This window comes from Apteryx mantelli, chromosome 5, assembly GCF_036417845.1.
Source record: "Apteryx mantelli isolate bAptMan1 chromosome 5, bAptMan1.hap1, whole genome shotgun sequence".
Lineage (NCBI taxonomy): Eukaryota > Metazoa > Chordata > Aves > Apterygiformes > Apterygidae > Apteryx > Apteryx mantelli.
In genome coordinates this window covers 80,498,352-80,514,770 of record NC_089982.1, presented here as the reverse complement: position 1 = coordinate 80,514,770, position 16,419 = coordinate 80,498,352, and the positions used below count along the sequence as shown (strand labels likewise).

General features: G+C 46.5%; 1 protein-coding gene across 1 annotated transcript in view; it reads left to right on the top strand.

Moving 5' to 3' along the window:
* FGFRL1 (fibroblast growth factor receptor like 1) overlaps positions 1-12,470 on the top strand; it is a 174,144-nt gene extending 161,674 nt beyond the window's left edge. Inside the window, exons 5-7 of the mRNA XM_067297199.1 lie at positions 3,969-4,253; positions 7,229-7,582; positions 10,657-12,470. Of these exons, the coding sequence (XP_067153300.1) occupies positions 3,969-4,253; positions 7,229-7,582; positions 10,657-11,066 (1,049 nt within the window). The 3' untranslated portion in view covers positions 11,067-12,470. The remainder of the gene's footprint in view (positions 1-3,968; positions 4,254-7,228; positions 7,583-10,656) is intronic.
* The last annotated feature ends 3,949 nt before the right edge of the window (positions 12,471-16,419 follow it).

Here is a 16,419-nt window from a genome sequence, read left to right as displayed (position 1 = left end):
TTTAAGGACAATAAGTTGTCAGGTTGATGCCAAACAGCTTTTGGCCATTACTGACAGGAGTGTGATGTGAGTTTATGACCCCGAGGGATGAGGCATAGCATTTCCATTTTGCTCTCACAGTACATCCCTCCTTTTAATTTTATAATACAGAGATGGCTTTCTCCCACATTCACCTCATAGCAGACATAGGGGTGGAACTTGTTAAGCTTCACCCGATAAGTCCCCACCACTTGAGCTGAGGCCACTTTTCTCCAGGAGCTGGCAAGCAGGGAATCTGATGTGATGTGGTGTAGTCCAGTCCACACCAAGGGGAGGCAGTACCATAATAGCCTTGAATTACAGATTCATTTGAACTTGAGCTTGCTCTGGGAGAGGATGGTAAGCTCCACTCATTCTGGAAAAGAATGAAAACATTTTAGAGCAAAAGAAAAAGTGGCTTGGATAAGCTCCAAATCAGGAGTTCCCCAGTATGGATTCAGCAGCTAGCAAGAAAAGCTGACTTCTCTCCACCCTTACCCCAGTGGAGATAGGAACAGACATTGAATGCCATGGCAGATGTGCTTCAGGGAGAGCTAGTGGGTGATGAATCAATATCACAATAGTATTACGATAGTAGATGTGTGTAGTACTGAAATTATCAGTCATTTTATGGGCCACGTCTGATGGGAGCCTCTGGGACTAATCCATGCACCTTGAGGTGTTCCCCAGTAGAGGACATGTCAAACTCCCTTCTCAGGTGTTCCTGCCAACAGCCAGGAACTGTTTCATTTCTTTTTCATTAGTCTGAATAAACTGTCATGGTAAACAGCATTTCAGCAAGAAACTCATACACATACTCTCTCTTTGTCCCCATCCACTTGTGTTTTCCCTTGCTCTTGTGTGTGGCATAATTTATACTGTACAAATGTGTGGTTCATGTTTATGAAGCAAACGCCAAGTGATGTGGAGGAGAACAAGCATGTGAAGTATAAATAACACAGAGGCACTTTGTAATGGGCTTCTCTGGCATTTCAACAAGCAAAACTTCTGTAAATGGTACAGATTTGGGGACAGACATTTACAAGTGCCAATTCAAAAGAGACTTTTTCTGTCTCTCGCTCACAGTGCTGCTTCTCTCTCTTTCTCCTTTGTACTTGCTGTATCTCTTTCCCTCTCTTGTGTGTGTTTCTCCATTTTTGTTAACTGGCCTTTCTAAACTTGTCCAATTCAGGCTTTTGTCAAGGAAACATTCAGAACTGTCTAAAAGGGATCCGGTTTCAGCATATTGCACGCAGGCTGGAGTAGCTTTTGAGCCCACATAATTGCTTAACCTTCTTTAAACAGAAGAAAGAATGATAGAAAGAGCCAAAGAAGTTTAGCTTTACCTGCAGCTTGTTGTGTATCTGGGCAACATCGCAGTAGGGATGAATGCAAAACTCCAGATGGATTCATGGGAACCACAGTGGGAGCAAAACCAGAGCTGTTACAGACGTGGTTCTTGGGAGAAAGGATACAGTTTCTGTCTCACAATACCATTACTGAGCAGGGAGACCAAATTCTTCTGAAATACTGCTGTGGAACCAGGGAAGAGGCAAGGGAGGGCCTGAGGTTAGAGTCATTCAATGACTTGACTCTTCGCTCCACATGGGCAACGTAAGTGACCTTCCTATTCCCAACCTGCTCCAGGATATGTTAATCCTAGCTCAGGGATCCCACCCAGCAAGAATCTACCCCTACATGGGCCTGCAGTTCCTGGTCTCTGACTAAATTGTTGCCTTATTAGAGAATACTAGTTTAGACCCGTTTCATGGCTGGTTCTTAACCTCTCTTTATGCCATGCCACACTCCCTTTCCACAAAAACAGCCTTCTACCAACATGTGTCTCTCAGCTTGGACTTACATTTTGGCACTTCGGTGCCCTGAACATGTAGCCCTGATGGGGTTAATTGTCTCTCGGGGAGGGTGGTTGTTTTTCTTGGGAGGGAGGCCTCCTGTTGCGGGAGATCATCAAGGGACTACCCAGCCATTTACACACCGCGACCTGTGGAGTGGGCTAGGATGTCGCACTTGCTGCTCAGCTGTTGCTGCGAGTACTTTCAGTGCCAGAGTTGCTCCAGTTCATTAGATTGCACATGAAAGCCTCTGTATGGAGAGCAGGGTATTTCTTCTGAGAAAGAGTTTGAAATAACATGACACGGCTGGGACCCAAAATGACCAAGGGGCGAAGGGAGGCTGCAGAGGCAGATAGTTTCTCCTCCAGAAAAGGACTCCGAAAAGAAGGGTATGCCATAGGGAATCTTCTTCTGAGAGAGAGGGTCGTTGGACAAGGCCGTGAGGGGAGAGCGACAGGGGGCTTGCTCACACACCTCGGAGAGGATGGCCACTGTTCCCCAGCGCTTGGAGAGAGGAAGCTGCAGACCAGCCTCCTCCGTCTCTGGGTGGTAGATGTAAGAACAGGAGTGAAGGAACGAGTAGTAAATCAGTCTCTGGCAGAGCTGGTGCCCTGGGCAGAGGGCTGACTGGCTGCATAGGGGGGGCACCCACTATGCCATCCTGTAGCAAACTTTCCCAGGTCCTGAAGCACAAGCTCCTCAGCTTGCTTTGGGGTGTTGTGTGCCACTGCTCCTGTGCCTCTCCACTCCCCATTGATGAAGACCAGTGACTGATGGGCCTAATCCAACCCAATGTGCCACAGAGCAGTCCACTCTTCACCTATTTATTTCCCTTATTTCCAAAGAAAAGGAGCAGAGAGGGTTTACCAGGGAGTGAGAAAATGCAGAGTGACTGGCGTTTGGGGCTAAGAATAAGATTATGGTAAGAAACAAGATTGAAAAACAGAGAGAGAAACCTGTTGTGGAGCCACTAAATAGACTCTGAGAGGAAACTGGCTTTGCCAAAATAAAAAAGAAGGGAGGTGAATTTGGCAGGAGTATCCTGGATGCAGTGGGAGAGTGCCAAGTGGGAGTCAGAAATGTCATTAATCTCAACGGGAGTCTGCCGTCAGAAGTGCCCCTGGACTGGCATTGCAGAGTTAAAGTAACGTGGGAAATTTGTAATTTCTTTTGAGTTGTTCATTACAGGATAGTATTAGACAAGCTTTTGCCTTGCAACAGATCATGTTCTATTGTTTTAACTGTCTTAAAAGCTTTTTCAAAATTTTTTCTCTATATTGATTAATTAGATCAAGTCATGATTTTACAGGAAGGTATTCTGCAATGTTAGTAGAGCTGCCAGTGTACAGCGGTGCCACTTCTTCTCCCTCTGGAATTCTGACATAATCAGGGATGAATTAAAGTTAGGTGCAGTTGAGGGTATAAATTCCAGCTTTTGCCAGGTGGTGACCTGCATTCTTCTAGTGTTCCCTGTCACTGCTGTCAGAAATATTTGTGATTTCCTTGGTAAGACAAGGTGCAATCAGAATTCCTGACTCTGACCACCAGCAGCTATCGACCTTTTCAATTCTCATTAAAGCCAGTGAAAACTAAGGGGGCAAAACACCTCAGAAAATGATGCTTCAGGTGACAGAAAAAAAATGAGAAAACAGTCAGCCCTGTGGGAATCTGAGGTTTCTCCTTAGGTCTTGGGTAAGGGCTTGTATTTATGGCATGGAATATGGTAATAATTAGAATGTGATTATGGGGCCACATTTTGCCTTCAGCTACAGTAGTGTGATTTTGGTATTATTTTGTGAGATGGTCTGACTTGGTTGCCTTAAGGACACTAAGGAATTCCGAGTTTGTATTTTACAGAAGGCTAATGCGGTGGCCATAGGTTGTAGTCGTCCACTCAGATGTTCAAATTTGTAAGATTGGATTGTTTTTCCTTTCTAAGGAAATCAGTCTGAGCCCAGTGTATGAGATATAGTGATACATTGGCATGTCTGGCGCTGCTGGGTGCCTCACGAGCAAATCTGGCTGTAACACTTGACAGCAGTGTTCCCCTCTGCATGCCCGTTGCTCACCACACTCAATATCTCACGCCTTTTGCAGCCCGGCCCAGGTTCACGCAGCCTGCCAAGATGAGACGGAGAGTGATCGCCCGTCCCGTGGGGAGCTCCATCCGCCTGAAGTGTGTGGCCAGTGGGAACCCCCGGCCTGACATCACATGGCTAAAGGACAATAAGCCCCTCACACCCCAAGAGATTGGGGAGAACAAGAAGAAGAAGTGGACGCTGAACCTGAAGAACCTAAAGCCGGAGGACAGTGGCAAATACACTTGCCGAGTGTTTAACAAAGTTGGAGAAATCAATGCAACATACAAAGTTGAAGTAATCCGTAAGTGCAGCCTCTGTGGTGGGAAGGTGGGGAGGGAGCTGTGATAAGGGAGCTAAATGAGTAAAGAGAGCGTGGTAGCGAGTGTACAGTGCCGATAGCTGGACACAGATATGGGGGAGTGTTACAGACATCGGTGGGGAGACAGTGAAAACATTATTGAGGATCTAGAGTAGGGCTAAACCTGGGCTGGATAGAATAGCATCCTGAATAATACAATTTAGTAGTCTGAACTGAAGAGAGATACTTGGGAAATGGTCATCTGTAAGGGCACACTCGTGGCAAACATTCACGATTGCCCAGTTCAATCTCATGTCACTGTTGGAGTCACTTTAAGGACAAACTGAGAACCAACTGCTAAGTCCTCTAAGGTACCTTACACAGGGGTGGAAATATTTAGAGTGGCCCAGATTACTCTATCAGAGCGGTAATAGGATGAAACCAATCAATGAAAAATTTAAGCTAGATATCTGTCATAAGAGGCCCACTTCATTAGAGAAGTCTCCCAAGGGACTTAGTAGAAATCTAATGGCTAGAGTCATTAGCCAGACAAGGCTTTAGGGCCAGATTTTAAAAGGCATCTGAAGGTTCAGGTGGGTACAAATGGGCTACTACAAAAATCCCACTCAGCTCCCATCTGTATCTTTAGATGCCTACATAACTTAAAAATCCAGTCCTTAGAACATGAGCTGTGGAGGATTACCTTGCTTTGTGGTGGGGTGAAGTAAATTGCTCTTCTTAGTGTCTAGCTCTCCTGATTCTGGGACTCTAATCTTCTACTTCCTCTGTTATTACTGAAGATAATTATGCTCAGAAAGCTACCTAAGCCTGCCAGAGAAGAGGGCCTACTCTTAAATCATAATGTTTTGTCTATGACATCATCGTAAGTTGTCATGGAAATGACTGTGAAGCAGCCAACTCAAGAAAGAGGAGAAGATGGGCTGAGTTGGGGGAAGATCAAATATCCTTCATTAATGAGGAGCAGGGGCATGAAGGGCTGCTACCAGCCGCATGGAAAGCATGTTGTTGCTCTCTCTGTGCATACATTTTAGCATGAGAAAGTTTATCCCAGTGTGAAAGACCGTTCTTAAAGGTAAAGATCTGTTCTCTGATAAGTCCTTTCTCTAGAATAACAGGAATTAAAAGCACATGTGGGGAGCTCTGTTGGGCTCCAAATGCACAAACCTGCTGGACATCTGGGATTGATAAAGATGCAGCTGTGTGGAGACAGTAAAAACATGTGTTTACACTAAAACCAGGAGCAGAGACAGGGAAATGAATCAAGCCCCATCCTAATGGCAGCTGTGGCATTTTCACTTCATCAAAACCAGACAGCACCAGGAACAAACCCTTTTCTGTGTCCCTGTTTATCTTGGTTTTTATCAACTTAAAGATGTGTGTAACCTTTGTTTTCATTAGCCTTTGCTGGCTAGGAGTGAAAACAGTAACCAAAGCTGGAACCAGAATCAAGTAGATAAGAGCATTAAGCAGTTTTCAGACATGTTTCTATTTTTAACATTGTTCTGTGGAGCATTTCAGGTTTTATTCAATTTCCTCCCCTTCCATTTTTTTCCCCTGAGCCTCCACTCTTAAGTCTGACCTGCTTATCTGTGTCTTAGTCTCCCCAGCTGTGATTCCTGCTCGTGGTCTTTAGGCACAGTCTGCAGAGAACAATGCAGTATTTTTGCTGCTCCGCCAGTGTTTCCCGAGCACATCTTAAAAGCCCTCGTTATTGATAGCATCCTGACTGCTTGAAAGAAGGTCCATTGTTCCTTCCTCTCACCTCAAAGCCAGTGGTGGTGGCAGCTGTGTTGTTATGTGCTCAGTCCTACAGTGTTTGCTGTCAGAAGAGGTTGATCGTTGCCAGCAGTTACCACCCACTGTTACACAGTAATTTCACTCTCTACCTACGATAGTACACTACTTGCAGTACCTCCCATATCACTAATTTTTCTGATGCTCTTGCTCAGAAAGATCCTAGTATTCCTCAGAAGTGGGAGGTATATTCTTCTATTTTTCCTTTGGCTTTACGTGGTGGTGACACAACTGAAGGCTTACGATAATGCTGGGAAGGATAGTCTTGTGACCCTGCAGAACCCCTTGTGTTTGATTTCCTCTCCTACTGTCTTGTTTCCTTCACCAGCTGAGAACTGAAGCAAGATTTTCATGAGAAAGGGAAGGTTTTCTTATTGGCTAGAGAAGCAAAAGGCTTCTGAGCTCCTCCTCCACAAAGACGATGCTCCATACTTAGTGTGTGGATGATTAGAATGAGGAAAGGAATAGTAAATGCAGGGAGGTGAGGATGAAGTGGACATCTTGCTCACTTGTAGTGCCTGAGGTCTCAGCTTGCATCAGCGGTGAATGGCATGGGATGGCCTCCTATAGCATTTGGTCCCCATGGGCATTGGCCAGGCCTGGCAGCCAAGGTGACAGATATGTCCTGAGGGACTCCCGGAGCACAGGTGAGACAACATCCACAGCCTGCCCTCACTGCCATTAGACAGTACATGAAGGAAGGGGCCTTTCCCCATCTGATTTAGTCTGTCGTTAAGGGATGTTTGGGAAGACCAAAAGAAGAAGGAACATCTCTTACTCCACCTCACTGTCCCCAAACTATGGATAGCCACAGTAGTTCTAATGTGAACTTTCAGTAGATACACACTTGTAAATAACCTGTAATTGGTAATTGGTTCATATTACAGATAGGAAGACTCAGGTTAGACATGAGAAAAGACTTGCTAAGACTTAAGGCAGTGGAGGAGTTGTCTGGAGAGACTGTAGAGCCTCTACCGTTAGAGGCTGTGGCAGAGGCTGGGCAAATTTTTATCAGAAATGGTTTGGAGAGATCTCAGCCTGCCTTGGGGCAGGGAGCTGGGCTAGATGTTTTTCCACATCCCTCCTATGCTTTGTTCCTATGTTTCTGCAACCACAAGTTAATCAGATTGGCAAACCATGGAGCTCCCTGTGTTTTTGTGCAGAGAGAACGAGGTCCAAGCCCATCCTGACAGGAACGCACCCTGTCAACACAACGGTAGACTATGGTGGGACCACATCCTTCCAGTGCAAAGTCCGTAGCGATGTCAAACCCGTCATCCAGTGGCTGAAGAGGGTAGAGTACGGCACGGAGAGCAAGTACAACTCCACCATTGACGTCGGGGGACAGAAGTTTGTTGTGCTGCCCACGGGGGAGGTCTGGTCCCGTCCCGATGGTTCTTACCTGAACAAACTGATGATTACTCGAGCCAAGGAAGAGGATGCAGGAATGTACATTTGCCTGGGCGCAAACACCATGGGCTACAGCTTTCGCAGTGCTTTTCTCACAGTCCTGCCAGGTGAGTTATTCCTTTTCCCCAAGGAACCAATAGTCTGCATCATGGTATTCATTGATGCAACTGCTGTTGCCCATCCTCACCTTGTTGGGCTCCACCAGCCTCTGTGATGCCATGCTGATTTAGGCTAGCCCAGTTCTGGTAAGAACGAGTGAGCGACTATACATTACTGCTGATTTGCTCTTGCTCATAGTTCCTCTTCCTCCTCCATGGGAAATAATGATTCCAGCAAGGTGAAATAAAATTGGTTTGAAAATGCATGATCTGCTCCTGTGAGAAAGAGGAGCTGGGACATCATACTGCAGTTTCAGGCTCTACATCGCCTCAGTGATGGGGTGCAGGAGGTTAGAGAAGAACTGAATAGCTGCAGAGTTTGCAGCCCTATTGCCTTAAATTTCTCCTTTCTCTTGCTTTTATTTGTATTGCTTTGGTGGTAAAAGAAAACAATGATACAGGCCCATAAAATGAGAGAAGAATGAAAACTGTCCTAGTCACAAGGAAAGGAAAAGAACTGGTGTAAAAGAGAGAAAGATTGATTAGTTAAATTCTTACCCAGTGATTCCCTGGGAGCCATTGTGCCAAACTCACAGCTGCTTCCAACCCCCCCGGGCCTTAAAGCTGGTGGCTGTGACAAACTGAGGCCATATCTTGTGTACTCCAGGCATACCATCCTCGCTTTGTCATTTACTCCTTTGCTTCCTGAGAGTGCACTTCTGCTCCGATAAATATTTTTTATTAAAAATGGCATCTCCTTCTGCCTCATTTTGCTATGTGAATCTAGCATTAGATCCACCAGCTTTACGAAAAAAATCAGTCTTACCACTTTTTCTTCCTTTTACCACTGCAAGGCCAACACAGCTAAGAGAGAACAGGAGCTGGAGCCACTATCTTAACACTTTAGCTGTCAGGTCTAATGGGGTATCTCCAGTCCAGACAACAAAGAGAGACAGAGACCATTAAGTCTCCCAGACTGTTAGGACCGGTTCTCTGTGCACTTAATGGAGATAATCCTCATGATTCTTGTAACTAAGGCAGCATTACTACTTCTGTTCGCTGACTGCCAAGCTCTGCATCTCAGTAGTCACTGGGAGTCATTACTTTGAATTTAGACACCAACAGCAGGTTCCCAAGTAAGAAGAAAATCTGGATGCAGCCTTGTTTCCTTCTTCTGTATCACTTAGATTTGAGGAGTAAACTCCAGCTAGAAAGCCTCTCATTCCCAAGGATAAGGCTGCGTGGGTGGGATGTAATTTAAAGCCACTGGGAGTTTCCAAAGTGGAAGAGTCTGATCCAGCTCCCACTGAAATCAGTGGGAGACTTTCCATTGATTTAAATGGGAGTATAATGAGGCCTCATACCAAAACCAGAGCCTGCAGGCCTGTTGTCATTGGCAGTGATGGAGAAGGAGAACCCAGCTTGCCCTCAGAAGCAAAGATGTGGTTGCAAGGCCATGAGTTAGAAAAACACAGTTTTGCTTGTAAGTATACCAGATTTGACATAGACAGCTCAGAAAAACAGCACGGATGAATATCAAAATGTCAGGTTTTCATTTCAGCCCAGCAGAGGATTTCTGCCAATCAACATGAAGACTGTTGTTTTCATGGTCAGCTGAAGGGTCAGTTCCCTCATCCTGTCTTCCCTTCAGAGGGGGGCCAGACCAGATGACCTCCAGAGTCCCCTTCCAGCCTAAATTATTTCTGTGATTTCCAGTCTTTGTGGATCAAAGTTTTGTCTATTGAGGTCAATAACATAGCTCTTTCTGACTTCAAAAAGGACCACATGGTATATATTTAATATTTCAAACTAGCCGTAGTTGTCAAGGAGAGAAAAAGACAGTAGTGTCTTAAATAAGTTTAGCTTAGAAGTTAAGTGATATACATCTGAAAATAACATACTGTGCCATTTGGATAGCTTGTGGTTTTTCAAGTTTCTGAGTGTCCACCTGCAAGCTGAGCTATGCACCTGGGTATTTTTCAGGGCATTTGAAAATCACAGCTGGTAGCTATCTAGATGGGGGCTTTGATAGCTAGATACTACCCCAGGACTCTTTTGGGGTACATAAATTGACAGATCAGGCTGGGAACAGCTGTAGCCCATAGCCGTGTTACGTGATGTGAGAGCGCTATTCCTGCGTGAGGACGCAGGGCTGCAAGCAGGGGGACACACACTGATTTCCCTCCTTTCGGGAGCCCCTGTGCTAGATGGGCCAGCTGAGAAGCCACAGTGGCTACGTGGGGACGTACAAGCTGCCAACAGCACGGAGCGCCGGTGGGAGGTGGGTGTGAAAGACATGGTCTGAAGCACCTTATCTCCTCCGGTAACGGAGCCCGCCACCCTTGGAAAGCCAATGGCAGCTCTGCGGGGGCTGGTGGAGGTAGCTCCTTTGGGTGCAGCTCATTTGGCACAGGGAGGTTGCTGCACACCTTAATGCCGTGTGAGATTCCAGTTCTCTGGTGCCTGAGCACTAAGGAGGGGATAGCAGCTCAACGGCGCTTTCCTGTCCTCCCAACCATACAAGAAACTCAAGACAGCTGCTCCAAATCACTGCATTCATGCTGCCTGCCGTGGACCCCCAGCTGAGCACTGCTGAGTAGCTCCAGAAAAATGCCGTACCACTAGACAGGGATATTGAAGATTGTCTAAAAGCCACGTGGACACAGATATGTCTGGTGGAGGCAAACGAGACAAGCCGTTGCTCTGTGTCCTCCAACCTGGGCATCAAAGCCCGCTCCATCGTGGAGTGAGGCTCTTAGCAAACCATCTCTTGGGCTGGCTCTAGTGCATCCATTAAAAATTGGATAATAAAGTTTAAAAAAAACCCAAAGACTCCCTTTCGTTTTCACTCCCGGCCCCTAAACCAGAGAAAATGAGTCGTTTGCCCTTTCAGGAGCACTGAGAAGCTACGCAGTTACCAAACATCACGCGCTGGCTGGGTTTCTCCCTTTCGCTTGGTCTGGTGGGTTTGTCAGACAGCCTGTACCAAAGCCAGCCAAAGTGTGACATCTGTTTTGCATTTGCTTTGCCTGCATTTAATTAACTCTTTCTGTCTCACCCCTGCCCCTCCTCTCACTGTCCAGATCCCAAGCCTCCGAGCGCACCTGTGCCCCCCTCCTCGGCCAGCAGCCTGCCCTGGCCCGTGATCATTGGCATCCCGGCCGGAGCCGTCTTCATCTTCGGGACGATTCTCTTGTGGCTTTGCCAGACCAAGAAGAAGCCCTGCTCCCCGCCGGCCGCTGCCCCCGTGCACCGGCCGCAGCCGCGAGACCGGATCTGCGTCTCCCAGGTGCCCGACAAGGACTGCATCTCCTCCATAAACTATGAGGAATACGTCGCCCAGCAGCAGCATCTGCTGTCCCAGGGGCCTGCCCTCGCCCCGGCCATGGCGTCCAAAATGTACCCAAAGATTTACACGGACATCCATACCCACACCCACTCGCACGTGGAAGGCAAAGTCCATCAGCACCAGCACATTCAGTACCAATGTTAAGAGCGCACTCGCGGACGGTAGCTCGGTTTGGGCTTTTCCTCATGGTACCTCAGAAGAGACTGCTCCGAGTCAGCTCACACTGCCAGCAATAGGCAAAGCAGACAGAAAAGATTATATATATATAATTTTAAATATATATATACATATATATATAATTGTATATGCGTGTGTGTATGTGTGTATATATATATGTGTATATATCTATATCTATCTATATAAATATATATATAATAGAGAGAGACAGAGAGAGAAAAGAGATTTTTTTTTTTTTTTTAATTATCACAGTCAGGATGTAGCCAAGTAATAATGAAGGAGCTCCAAATCTCAGCAGAGAGGCGGCCACCGCAAACGGCGCAGCCTTCTTGCATTTTCTAATCCAGGTGGCGGCAAGTAAGACAGGACGCAGTGACGTGAGCCATCACCTCCTTCCTTGTGTTGCTAAGAGCAATATGAACATCACTCTTTCTGGTGGGAGGTCACCAGCCCTCTCACCCTTGGGAGCACACAGGGGAGCCTTTTCCTTCAGAGTGACTCAAGCCTTAAAGTACCTGAGGTTTAGTGCCAAAGCACCAGGAGACGCAATCAATTCACCTCTTCGGGGGAAAAAATATAACGCAAGAGGTTCTGGAAAAAGTAATTTCCATTCAGGACATGAAATGCCGAATGCTTCTCAAGAGCAGTTCGTCATGTCTGAAATGATAACCAAGCCAGTTGGTCCAATTTCTGCAAGTTGAAGGTGTCGTGTTTCCGGCATGGGGGGATCTGAAGATCAAAATGCAAGTGCTGCACTCCCCCCAGTCCTAAGACTCAGTGCCACTGCCAGGAGAAAGGAAGGAAGGGAAGAAGAACATTGTACAGAACACCTTTATATTTATATTTAAGAAATAATAATAATTAATAATAATAATTGAACTGCTGATGGTCAAGAAAGCGAAACACGCTGTCCTTCTCTGATGGCTTACGGTGACAAGCTACTGGATTTCTTTTATGTCAATGCAAAATACGTGAAAACGTTAGATACAGGAGAAAGAGAAAACAAGAGAGTAAAATAATAATCTTGTAGGAAAAAATGAATTTGATAAATATGCACCTGGGTTGTGTGTGGTTCCTCCCCTCCCTTCAGATAACATTTGAAAAATGATACCATTTCAGTTCAGTTCAAACAGCAGTAAAAACAAAAAGGAGAGAAGATTAAAAAGGACCATATTAAATACCTAAATGGACTGGAAATGATTCCAATTGCAAATATAAAACCTTTGTAATTCTATATAGAGTTTAAACAGAAGTCATGTATATTTAATTTATTTTGTTAAACAAGAAAAAATGTATGATATTTTCCTCAAAACAGGCATTTCTATACGTATTTTTGATCAAAGAAAATAAAGATTTTTTTTTTTCCAGGTTCTATAGATGCCATGCTCAGCATACGCTCCACGTAGCACGTAGCTGTTTAGCTTAAGCTGGGAGTCAGCCATAGGTATGCCTTTTCCCACTAGCCACGTGTAATGCCCTAACATCAGCGCAGCTCCTGCTGGTGCCATCCTTTCCATTAGGAACTGGCCTTTTCCGCTGGTTATATTCTGGCTGTGAGGGTCTGCGCTGGCCGGATCCTGGCTCGCGGATCCCGCGTTGTCTCTCTCCAGTAGCAAAGGTCTCTGCTCACAGCGAAATCCGTTTCACCATGCACTGAGAGGGGTTTGGTTTGTTTCCTAACCACAAACCCGTGCTGGGCTTTCTTGCAAAAAGAAAATTTCTTAACTCAAAACGTTGTAATTTATGAGCCTGTAAAAGGAGCTGCAGCCTCAGGGGCCTTGGGACGGCAAAATGCGAAGTGCGGGTGAATCACTCGAGCTGCCAACGCAGCTGCTAAGCCTGCAAGAGTCGGCGGAGGTTCGGTCCGCTGCAGTAAGGGCGAAGCGACGTGGCTGGCCCACGCGGCGGGCTCGGGGGGCCCATGCACATTGCCAAAGCTTGCTTTGGCGAAGGCAGGTTCAGCAATGCTGCAACGGTTTGCTGTTCCCTTGAGTTTCGCTTCTAATTTGGTCGGGGGGGGGGGGGGGGACTGAAAATTTTCAAATATGCCAATTTTTCGATTTGAAAATGCTTCCTCCTCAATCCTGTTTTGCGAAAGGGAGGTCTCTAACAAGCCAGCTGATCTGATTTGAAGTGAAGCATTTCATTTGACCTGAAACAGCTTTTTCAGCTCTCTGAAGGTTTCCCAAGGTGTTTGCTTTGGATTGACCTGGAGGCGATTTTTCGGCTTGCTTGTTTGAGTCACTGGCAAACCGAGCAGCTCCCCGTTTGCTGTGCCATAGCGCTGAGGTGGGGCCCTGGTCCAGCAAAGCACATAAGCTCCCACTTTCCTTCACCACCACCTGCCCGGCTCCAAAGTCCCCTTATTGTCTTAGCCACCAGCATCAGGGATCCATCCATCGCCGGCATCTCCCTGTGTCCCTGCATGCCATGCCAGCAGTGGCTGGGGCACTCCAGTGGCACCTGGGCATGGGAGGAGGAGGACGTGGGAGACCTTCTCACTCGTGTGGAGTTTGCTGACTGGATACTATAGTGGGAAACCCAAGTATCCCTCCCTCACGGTGGTCTTCCTGCAGAGGTTATAACAAAACAAATCATTGCTCGTGTTTTTTTGGAGAGGTGACGGTTCGGTTAGGCTGTGTTAACACAAATTTATCAAGTCCATAAAAGCTAAATTCAGATCGTGGGTATCTGTACACATCCCCTCATTTTTCAGGGAGGCTTAAATATGAGCACTGAAGGCTCTGTTTGGATATAAGGCATGATTTAGGCAGGAGATCTTAATGGCTGTAGCATATTGAGTCACTTCATGAAAAAAAAAAAAATTGCCTTTCTACACTAAGTTCACCACCTCTATTTTAAGGAGCCAGTAAGCTGGTGTTTCCAAGAGAGCTACAGCTACTTCTCATAGCTCCTGTCTATGGGAGTAGTGTTATTCTTGCTACCACACATTGCCGCGCTGCAGAGGGCATGGCAGGAGGCAAGCTTCATTTCTAAGTGAGGCTGACGGCCCCTCTTGGCCCTCCATGCCCGGTGGTTGTCCCAAGAGGATGCTGCTGCACACGTGGCAGGGGCTACGGTGCTGACACCAGTTTCAAAGGAGGGTGTGCACACCAGTTTTGTGTGGTTCAGCTCTAAGCAAACCTTAGGAGGCTGTCTTATGGCACTTTTTTAAGGTGGCAGCTGTATCTCTGATCCTCCGTGAAAGGGGTGGTTAAAAGAAGTAATCCTGTCTGTCCCATATAGCGCAGTCTTCCACACCAGGGATGATGCTCTCCACTGGTGCCTTCTGTCCACTGTAGTCCAGGAGCTCTCTAGTGCGATGTCATGAAAATCAAAAACTCATACATATTGCCAGACAGTCCCCATGGAACAAATGGCTTCTTCCTGCCCTTCAAAGCTCCTATTTTTAAGTGCAAATCTTTTGTGATGCTGATGCTGATTTACAAGTGGGAACTCTCCAGTAAGCCACCCGACATGGACTGTGCAAGGGCTAAGGGCTGCTGCAAGTCTCAGCCCAGGTGTTGAGCACTCAGCTGGGATCTGGGACGCCTCGTGTGAGATGCCACAAGGGTCTTGTTTTTCAGAAAGCTCTGGCTGCTCATCCCGCCTGGAGTAGCAGCTCCCTCTTTGGCATCTCATGCTGGAAACCCAAACTGGTGGTCGCTTTGTGAAATCTTGGTCAAGGCTGGGATCGGCTGAGGGCAGGGGCTGTGGGGTGGTGGCCCCTTCTAGCAGTCCCGTGTGCTCAGGTGGGGTGGGAGAAGGGCAGCGATGACCCTCAGCCAGCTTTGTCGCTGCTAGCGAAGTCCTAAAGGCAGAGCGGTGGGTATATTCTTGGGTGAAATTCACCCCTAGGAAAACACCATCTTACGTTCTACTTAAACAGGGTTGTGAATATTGTCTGGGCCTCGCGCTGGCTTGCTGTGCATGGGTGGGTTTTGTCTTTCGAGGAATTATTTTGCCTCCACAGGGCACTTTAAGTGCCCGTGCAAGGGACACTGCTCCATGCCTATCGCATGCCATTTATTTTTACGGCTCAGTTGTGCCTTGTGTGTACTACAGTCTGCCTTGGTCTAAATAAATGCAGCCAGATCCTGCCTGTGTATCAATCTATTTTTCTTCAGTGGGACAAGATTTGGACTTGTCTTTGTTCATGAATACCAGGTGTTTAAAGCAAACCATAGTCCTGCTATTAACTACTGACGCAGAAGGTTTTTTTCTTATATGTGTGTGTGTATATATATATATATATACACAAATATACATATATATGTATGTGCCAGACTGTTACAGAAGGCAGTCATACTTTTAAAGATATGTGGCTTCAAGGATCAAAGGAAATTTAGGCTTAAAACTCACCATCTTTCTTTATTTTATTTGCGTTGCAGATCAAACATGGCCTTATATGTCAATTTGTGTGTGGCATTTTTAAACTTTGTATGGACAATCTTTGTACTGTCAGCCCTTTTAAACTGAAAACTTTTATCAGCCATTTGCAAATAAAAAGTGTCATGTCGTTTTCAACCGGTGGTAAATATGGTGACTAAATACATCAAAAAGCCAGCCGGGCTCAGTGTGTATGTCTGTGTCAGGGTAAAAATTAGAAGGAATAAAAGCCTGGGATTAGGTTAGTAGAGGATAGAGTTATGTAAACTTAGTATATTTTAAAAGAAAGGCTAGCACTCGTGTGTGTGTGTGTGTGTGTGTGTGTGCGTGTGTGTGCGCGCGTGCACGCACGCACATTAGGAACACCTGCTGGCACCCCAAAGCAGAGTACTGCACAAGCCCCTTTTGCACCACATCGTGGTCTGCCTTGTGCAGGTGCTCTGAATCTAGCAGAGGCTTTTTTTTTTTTAAGTGGTTTGGAAAAGTTTTCTGTTTTTTAGTGAATTGGGGCTATTTTTGCTCCCTTCACCTATAGAGGCAAACGCCAGAGTTGCACAATGAGCCCAGTGGCGCAGATTCGGGTGAAGGCAGTGGCAAAACCCCGCTGCCCGAAGCGGAGCAGAGATTTCGGTGTGGAACCCAGCACCGCCAGCCCTGCAGGGCTACAAGCGGGGATATTTCACTACTTGTCCAAACTTTCAAGCTGGGACACTAAGTTCAGAAAAGCTGGCCCTCACCCACAACTTCGTCTTGGAGCCCTGGGGGAGACGTAGCAGTGGGCAAAATCTGGGAGGTGGTCAGAGGTTGACGGGGAACTTATCATGGCTCTGCTGCTTTTTGTCTGGGCATCACCTCTGCCTGCATGAGGGGCTTTGTGTGTACCCAGGCCTTTAAATGCCCTGAAGTCAATGGTTATTCCATATATTTTCCA